General features: G+C 36.0%; 1 protein-coding gene across 1 annotated transcript; it reads right to left on the reverse strand.

The window, feature by feature from the left end:
- Nucleotides 1-767: 767 nt before the first annotated feature.
- LOC121416133 (NADH-quinone oxidoreductase subunit B-like) lies at nucleotides 768-6,817 on the reverse strand. Its single transcript, XM_041609602.1, has 6 exons — nucleotides 6,745-6,817; nucleotides 5,039-5,186; nucleotides 4,336-4,459; nucleotides 3,645-3,871; nucleotides 3,146-3,234; nucleotides 768-865 (listed from the first exon to the last, which is right to left on the reverse strand). Exons 1-6 carry the CDS (start codon nucleotides 6,755-6,757, stop codon nucleotides 768-770), a joined length of 699 nt encoding a protein of 232 aa, XP_041465536.1. The 5' UTR covers nucleotides 6,758-6,817.
- Between the last annotated feature and the right edge of the window lie 3,042 nt (nucleotides 6,818-9,859).

The following is a 9,859-nucleotide window of genomic DNA, read 5'->3' on the forward strand; positions in this document are numbered from 1 at the left end:
CTGCTATTCGTTGAGTTGATTTGCTTTCAGGTTAATTCGGATTATTCACTTGTTTGTAAGTACAGTTATATCATTGTTTTCCTTCTTATGATAGACTCTCTCTGGATGTGGTTATTCATTTTCATGGATTAAATTGGGCCCGCGCGGTGTACGTATAGCTACCACTTGTAGCAGCAGCTGCATGAGTTGGTAGCGAATCGGCATGTACATGACTTTACTTGTGATCGTCAGGCAAGTTGAATTTTCATCATAATCATCGGCATTGTTCCCCCATTATTTACCTCCAACTACCTCACTGTGTTGATCACTTCATCATCATTCTCTTCATCTTTAAAATCATCAATTTGAAAATCCAAATCTAGATAAAATTCTGGGTTTTCTTTCATTTCGTGATAGAAGTATTCAGTGACAGTGTGGAGAAAAAGTACCCACGCAACAGGTTTTGCATGCAAGTAGAGCTTCACGTGGGAGAGCCAATCACGCCTCTCGTACAGACAGTGACGTCATCAAATTCCAGTCAATTCAGAGACCGATGCGAGGCATATTTCGGAGGGGCATTTTAGCGTTTTTTAATCGGCGATTTTCACCTTTTTGTATTATTTTCGGTATTTTTGAATGACCCACTGATGATCCCCACATCATTACCTTTCCATTGATATATAATAAGACCACATTCATAATCAATATATTTCTCCTTTAAATTTCTGTACAACGAAATGATACATAGTAGGGAACACTTTCTAAAAATCTTCCACATTCAAAGGTTTTTATTTCCTATACCACATTGTGATATTCTTGGCTCGTTTGATCTTCTTCTGTAGTTGAAGGACACCATAGAGAAGAGCCTCGGCCGTCGGAGGGCAACCTGTAAGATGATTTAAATTAAAAGATAATGATATGATTTAACATGTATATGTATTTTTTATCACTGGTTTAATCTTTCTATTTGAACCATCACCCTTTATCTTATTTATATCTTCTTTAAAAAATGGGACAGATACAATATTCCAACATATTTTCTTCAACTATTAAAATCGGCAGTCTCCAGATAATTATCAATGAGTTTATCCGACAAATTCACAAATTTTCATTAGGAAAGTTGCTGAGGCAAAGTTGATTCAGATGTCATGGGAATGACCAATACATTAGATACTCAAACACATCACAATGCTATAAAACATCACAATGTCACACATCACAAAGTTACACATCACAATGCTATAAAACATCACAATGTCACACATCACAAAGTTACACATCACAATGCTATAAAACATCACAATGTCACACATCACAAAGTTACACATCACAATGCTATAAAACATCACAATGTCACACATCACAAAGTTACACATCACAATGCTATAAAACATCACAATGTCACACATCACAAAGTTACACATCACAATGCTATAAAACATCACAATGTCACACATCACAAAGTTACACATCACAATGCTATAAAACATCACAATGTCACACATCACAAAGTTACACATCACAATGCTATAAAACATCACAATGTCACACATCACAAAGTTACACATCACAATGCTATAAAACATCACAATGTCACACATCACAAAGTTACACATCACAATGCTATAAAACATCACAATGTCACACATCACAAAGTTACACATCACAATGCTATAAAACATCACAATGTCACACATCACAAAGTTACACATCACAATGCTATAAAACATCACAATGTCACACATCACAAAGTTACACATCACAATGCTATAAAACATCACAATGTCACACATCACAAAGTTACACATCACAATGCTATAAAACATCACAATGTCACACATCACAAAGTTACACATCACAATGCTATAAAACATCACAATGTCACACATCACAAAGTTACACATCACAATGCTATAAAACATCACAATGTCACACATCACAAAGTTACACATCACAATGCTATAAAACATTACAATGTCACACATCACAAAGTTACACATCACAATGCTATAAAAAAAATCAAAATGTCACACATCACAATATTACACATAACAATGCTATAAAAAAAAATTTAATATCACACATCACAATATAACACATAACAATGCAATAAAAAAATTACAATGTCACACATCACAATGTTACATAACAGGTCTTGTTACAGAAATTGCATTCAATTGGTCTCATTGGTCAAAAATAAATTTGTGTTTTATTTCTGGAGTTGAATTTGATTACTACTCTTTCTGCAAAGGGTCCCACACCCAGTAATGCCCACAACAATCTCTGAATCAGTTCAGTCCAGTGTACAATCAGATGTAAGCAGTGTATCTACCAGGAAGCATAGAGTGGAGCCCACTACACGCAGGCAACCAGCACCCTCTTGAAACCTAGCTATGAACTCTCATATCAAGGTTCATCAGTACCCCTGCAATATCATCATAGAAACAGGACTGGCAAGACTCTTTCGTAGTGACTTAAATTTGCAAAACCTCATTCATAGCTACTTTGTAAATGGTAACCTTATTTGTTCTCTTAGGAATCACAGACCAGATATGGGAATAATAAATATCTGCTCAGGACAATTCTAAAGGCATGAGAAGGCTAACAACTTTGGTGCTCAAGGGTTCTTTAAGGAATTCTTTTGGTCAGTACCCAGGCAATCGCCACCTGGGTGGAGAGTGGCAAAAATAGAATCGTGTCCTGCTAATAGATGAGTAATGCCATTGGATTTAAATTCAGATAAGATACCTTCAATGATTTTCAAACATAGCCATGAACAGTTATCATTTCAATTATATAGTGAGTTTATCTGGAATTGATTCACTAAGACAAAAAGTGTTGTTGTCCAATGAATAAGTCTATGGACTGTGCACACCAAGGTTCAAGATTAAAATCCCAGCAAAGTAAGAGCATCCACTGGGAACACAATAATCGCTCTTCTCTCTAATCAGGCTTTAAATGAGTACATATTAAGACACAATGCCAATGAAGTATGGTAGGTAATGAGAATATTAGCACCTTGCTGGCATTACTATCCAGGGAGTGGAGAATGTAAACACATTGTTTGTGTATGCCCCAGGATTGAATTAATGAGGCAATGATTTATAAAGCCCACTTGGATATTAGTGTAGTATTGATAGCTTAATAAGGGCAGATGATACAGTACCTGGGACGTAGATATCAACCGGAACAATCCTGTCACAACCCCTGACAACAGCATAAGAATAATGGTAGTAACCACCTCCATTTGCACAGCTGCATGTGAAAATGCAATTAAAAAGATAAATGAGTAAATTGATTTGATGAAATACGAAGATATATTATCTGATAAAATAACACACATTTCAAATGCAATCTTTTCTTGTTACTCTGAAGAAGAGCATATGATATGAAATTTATTGAAATTGAAACTAGGAGTAATTTCATAATTTTATTATATAAGGTCACACACAAATCTCTGAAAACTATTTTAAGTACACTATGCTTCTAAAACGGAATTCTGAAAAAGCGAAGGGAAAGACCTGGATGATTGATCGTGCCATGTTATGATATAGGGCCCTGGAATATTAGCTTGTCTGATATCTCTGAGTTGCATGGAAGCACAATATTTAAACAGGAGCAAGAAAACACTGAGGTATTTCATTGATCCAATGGTCATTCCATACCTTCCCATTGAGATAACCCATCTTGGTTCGGGCATCTGATCGTACACCTTCCTAAGAGCCGGAGCCATCTTGTTGGTCAGGGTACCAGCAACGATCATCACGTCAGCCTGGCGAGGACTGGCTCGGAATACCACACCAAACCTGTCCATGTCGTAACGGGGAGCAGCGAAATGCATCATCTCCACAGCACAGCAAGCAAGGCCAAAGGTCATGGGCCACAGAGAACTCTGAAGGAAAATGATACAGATATACAGTATGGTTAATTAGAAAGGGTACAATTTTAAGAAGAAATCCAGATAGAGTTTGTACTCTATCAGGGAAGTACATGTAAGAGACTGAAAAGTAGAGAGGAAGGCAGAGAGGAAAGAAGTGGTGAAGAGGTACAGAGATAGTATAGACAGGGGAGAAAGTTGTGATAGGGTGGAGAGGGGCAGATAGAGGGAGAGAGGTAGGAAAGGATATACATGCAGGTAAGGGGAAAATGTGGTCAGAATTAAGGATGAGAGAATTTGGAGGGATGAAAAGGAGAAGGAACAAGAGGGGAAATGAGAAAATATTAAAAATGGAGAGAGTGGAGGAACTAGAGGGGTGACCAAGGGGAAGAAGAAAAGAGGTCGAGAATAAAAATATCATACAAAGGACCACAAGGTATTTCTTTAGAAACAATTACATTTTTAAAGGTAAGACTTACCCTTCTTGCCCAGTTGATGACATCATCAGCTTTAGCAACGACAAAGTCTGCTGCATTGTTCAGGTTGATTCCACCTTTCTTAGCTGGAGCTGCTGATGTACTCTGATGCCTATATGGTACCACACTGGAAACAAGATACATACAGAATACAGATTATCAGTTTGCTCAACAACGGTCTTCTTTTTCCTACTGAGCGACCGCAATCAACTAGCCGACTATTATGTCACATTATAAGAGGTCAGTGTTACACATTGCAGTAATGTTTCAATTTGTTTACCATAACGTTTCTCCTTCCTAAAATGAATGCCCTGGATATCTTGAATTGACCACACTGTTTAATTGCAAATGACTCTTCGTGTACATGTATAAAACAAATCAAGCCATGCTGCTGTGATAAACTTAATTTCCAACATTTGGCACATCATTCTGCATTCGGTCAAAATATGGCATATATTTCTGTTCTTATTAATTTAAAGATTTTCAAAAGAGGGTCTTATGCAACTTACTGCAGATGACAGTCTCATATGGTAAACTTCTTTCTTATTCGTGGTTGATTTACCTCCTTCAAGAATGAAGATTCTTGCAATTCTTTTCAAGATAACTTGTTAAAACATTTGTTTAAACCGAAGTTTAGGGTCTGATTACATATATTCAGAAGTGCATTTAACACTTGATTAGCAAGCTGTTATGATTCGTTGTTTACCTTGTGCATTGTGACTGTGTTTGTGTGGATGCATCTTTGTGTTCGTGAAGACATCTCATCGGCTGTGTCTGGGAGCAAGCCGCTGGCAGGGTCCTAACTGGAAGGCTTGAAAACCTACCCAGCAATGACAAGCGGCTCATCATGGTGGCTGAATGGAGAAAAAAGATCAACAAAAACATTGATAAATTTACATAATGATTGATTTTATTTTACTACACTTTATACGGGGAAGCTGTTTGCCTATGACAATATGATGCCGCAAATAGAAAAAAATTATTATAATTTTTTCATCTCAAATGGATTTTCCTCAAACTTTAACAATACTTTGATGATTATTTTTTGTTATTTTCACACTGAAAGTTTTTGTCAGGGTGATTTTCTTTTTTAAATTATGAATGCAGGTAGATCTACAAGTATATCTAAATTATTTAGGTCTATTCTGAGACCGCCAGCACAAATCAGGTCATGATCATGTGGTCACAAAAATAATTTGGCCCAAAGGTACGTGAATGTATTGAGAAATAACAATATCAAGCCACCTTTTCTACACTTGGAATGGTCTTGGCCCATGATCGGATCGCTCAAGTTTCGATCAAAAGTTATTTGATTGGGAAATTTTGTACATATTCATGCAGCGCTCCAAAACCCTGCACTCCATTGACTTTGTTCAAGTTGCAACAGATTCTGTAAACGAACACGATGTGACACTGGCACTATTCTGTATGATTTTTGACAGAAAAGTGAGAAGTATGGCTATAGGAGAGTGGGGTAAATAAGGCCACCTGTTGCAGATGCTTGCGTCGCATAACGTTGGAGAAGAACAATAGGAAACAAGATAGCGGCATAAACAATCATCGGGCAAGTCTCTTCCGTCTTGTCATGATATATTTCTCATTTTTTTAATGAATTCTTGTTTAAAAATAAAATCGATGGCGCAGAAATGTCGGAAATGAAGTTGCATCCCATTAGGGCTAGATCTTTTAGAAGAAAAGTAGAAATCTTGGGGGTGAAAGTTTCAGGTTTTAACGGCCTACACGCACGTGTATGGATAGGAATACCTGGCTTCATTGAGAGTAAGCCTACGTCAGTAAATGATTTTAACTCTCCAGAAGCCACCTGGCGCGGCTGGCTACTTCTACCGCACTGGTTTGCTTGAGCGTGCAATATCAATTTTCATTGTGCACCTTTTGCATTGCACCAAAATAGATGGATGTCATGTGATGCATATTGGCCAATCATGATGCTTAAAAATACAGAGCTATTTTATAAAATACAGAGCTATTTTATAAAAAAAAATGCCTCTCAAAAACTGAAAAGGGCTCTAACATGTCTAATAAAATGAAAAAATGGCTCTTAATTTTTTTTTTCAAAATAGCTCCCTAAAAATAAACAGCAATTACGACACTGCAACACAACAAACGAGGCCTTAGCATATACGCAAACTGTTGACCATCACCCCATCAAATATACGTACAGAAGAATTGCATGCACAGGGAATGACAATGGCCCCCGAGTCGTATCTAACTTTAAGATTTATAGTACGGTAGGCCTACGGTACAGATCTAACGTTAGTTCCTAACGACATCTACTAAAAGTACACCTTGAATCATAGTTAAATCGTTTCTAACTCATCTGGCAACATCATTACAAATCATTAATACCCATAATTACAGATTAAACCCATGGAAATACATCAAGAAACTTACCCGAAAGAGACATTTTAATTAGGTCCTGACCCTTTCGGCGATCTTTTGTAATACTAAAATATATTTATCGCAGATGGCGCTAGATTGGAATCACAGAGATACGATCTTGGAATGGTTAAAAAGTTGAAGGACACACGGTAGGGGAAAATGTTCAGGGAGCCGCCCGTGTTGGCAGTATCGAGTTGTCATTAATAGTATGCTTTGAAAATTGAATTCATTTTCTTTGAAAATTTATTCCAGTTTGAGTCAGTGTTCAAAGCAATTTTATAGAGTATGCGTTAAATAGATTGCCGATACTCGATCAGTATTTTTTTATAACTAGAAATGATCATTACATGTCTGAAATAAAAAGTAATTGTATCGTCCAAGATTCCTCCCATTAGCTAATGAATTAAGGGAATTTCAATAACAATTGTTATACGATATTATCTCTGTAAACCACCATCTTTATAGGTTTCAATTTATACCCAATGGATGTTCTTTTTGTGGTAAAGGTGAGGACATATATATTATGACTGTAAAATGATTAAAATGTTGAGGACAATTTATTATAGATTTTCCAATTTTTACAGAGTCCAGTGGAAGGATAAACATGTTGGATTAGAAGAGTCAGCAGAAAATAGACAATGATGAATCGTATCATTTTACTTATCAAATTCATAATATAGCACGGAAGAGGGAATTATAAATAAATTGAACTGCTAAAGAGATACAAGTAAAGCTTATTGAAAATAAAGAAGTAGAAAATAATGTTGTAATCGAGCGAAAAAAAACAACATTAACACAACACTATAAAGAGTGGGAACACCTAAAAGCAATCAATTCTGTTTAAATTCATAAGAAGGGTTAGAATGGACTGGTTTTCGTCCAGGTTTACACGCGTGCGGAGTTGGCTGATCTGTGCAATAATTGTTGACGTCCTCTTTTCTTTTCTTTCTTTCCCATTTTTGTATTGTTTTGTTTCTAATTGTTTGTTTCGTGTATTTGCGTGAGTTTATCTGTGTAGGGGGGGGGTGATGAGTGCGTTGTTTTCGTTAGGGTATTTTGTGGTTGCGTGGAGATTATAACTCTCGATCGTTTCTGCTTTATATTTTAACTTTCATTCAGTTTCATTACTCATAGTGAATAATGGAATATGATTTTTTTTTCATATCTACTAGAACATACCATAGCGAATATATAATAGTGGTTATAATTTCAGGTTTTACATTTCAACTGAAATATAATGATTGCATTACAATTTCATGTATTCTGACTAATCTTTATGAACAGATTTTTGTTTGATTTATATCGTAACATTTGCGATGTACCATTACTGTATGATTTGAACTGAATTAATGTAATAAAAACTATTACAAAACAAGAAATCCGTCAGTAGTAGCCTACACATACCACTGCTTCTCAGCCTATCAACTCAATGGAAGCTGTCAGAATATCACCCCTAAAAATAAATCGTGTATCAGCTCATGACTGTGCATAGTTCAAAACAAAATTTGATATGATATTATGTTCAACATTGGACTTAATCACAGGTGAAAGATGTCATGAATAAAAATATTTCAAATGATCTAACGTAGCAATTATTTGTTAACTCAATATTTCTTTTAAATTCTAAGAAAACAATATAATATGATTGGTCAAAAAAAATATGGCTCAATTATGATGATTTCAGGGAACGCTTGTGATTATACTTCGAGTTGTCCATTAACATGGGGTAGGCATACTTGGCATTTAAAGTACTATCATAGGGAGATGGAGGCCTAAATTGTATAAGAAAATTTTGTTTTATTCGTTTCAGGGCTTTTGAATATCACTTCATATTTTGTTAGTTTTCTTTATTCAGGTTCATGATGTAAATAACGGAGCGTAAAGATAAATTATAATTAAGATTGAATAAAAGGTAAATAGTCATGAAAACCGACAAGAGTCCTCAAAATGGCTCATTTTCAGGTAGGCCAAAATTTTTCCAAAAAAATCAGCTCACGCGCTTCGCGCTCGCATTATTGATTTAGTCTTTACGAAGTGCCTATAGTCCTGTTGTAAAACTATATACAAGCCTTTTAAGGATTACCCCCACGCACGCACACACACACACGTGCACGCTGGAAAAGTTCCAAGACCAAGAAATGACGAAAGAAATGGGATAATAAAAAAAGGTGAAATAAGAATTTTTTTGAAATATCATGCCAAAATCTATCACAAAATTAGATTTTTGTTTTGAAAGTGTTATTTTTTTCTCGCACACATCGCTCACTCACATATTGTTTGTATTATATTTTCCCTATATGCTATGTCTGGCCCCCTAAATATCTTGGAATCATTACGCCACTGCCCCCCCACAAAAAAAAATCTTCACAGAGAACAATAGTTGTGTCAGTCACCCCCCAAATCATAATCTCCGATCGACACCCATGGATGTATGTATTAATTTAACGATTGTAATTTGAAAAGGGCATATTAAAATCCCTTTTATAAAACACTACAATTATGAATTACCTCTTAAAGATGTACCTTACAGGTTTCGTGGAGAAGCCTCTAATACGGTGTTTCATATTAACCACAAGATCAACTTAAATACATTGAAAATTAATGTTTACTTCATTTACAGACACTAAACCAGCGCTTTGCTTAAAAGATCGGATGAAGATGGAAATATAAGATTTTCTTGGGGGGGTTATGAAGCAGAATATGGAAAATTTTGTCTTTAAAAACTTAAGATAAGCGCCCGACACTCTATTACCCCGGCTGTCTTGATCCCCACCCACGTACCCCATCTCCCCATTCACCACCACCCCCTCCCCCACGCTTACTTACTCCCTCTTATCTAGACATTCCTTTCCCAGAAGTTCCATCTTACTTTCACCCTCACTCTGAATTAAAACCCCAACCATTTATTTATCTATTATTATTTTTGTCTGATAACTTGTGAAGACATTATATAGCAGCAACATTAATACAGGGTGCCATTTTATAACAAGCATACAACGCGGTGAAAGTTAAACAAGTGACGTCAAAATCCCACAATCGTGACAAAGGAGTTAAATACAAACGCAATGACAAGTGCTTTCTATTGTTTCCAGCACTCTCGCTCTCAGCCTGTCATCTATTTATTCAC

Source organism: Lytechinus variegatus, chromosome 5 (assembly GCF_018143015.1).
Source record: "Lytechinus variegatus isolate NC3 chromosome 5, Lvar_3.0, whole genome shotgun sequence".
Classification (NCBI taxonomy): domain Eukaryota; kingdom Metazoa; phylum Echinodermata; class Echinoidea; order Temnopleuroida; family Toxopneustidae; genus Lytechinus; species Lytechinus variegatus.

What these genes read in the sequence shown, in the direction of transcription:
- LOC121416133 (XM_041609602.1), bottom strand. An exon ending in TGGGTTATCTCAATGGGAAG is followed by an intron (nt 3,235 to 3,644) that starts GTATGGAATGAC and finishes TTTCACATGCAG; the next exon opens with CTGTGCAAATGGAGGTGGTT. An exon ending in GGTTGATATCTACGTCCCAG is followed by an intron (nt 866 to 3,145) that starts GTACTGTATCAT and finishes ATCATCTTACAG; the next exon opens with GTTGCCCTCCGACGGCCGAG.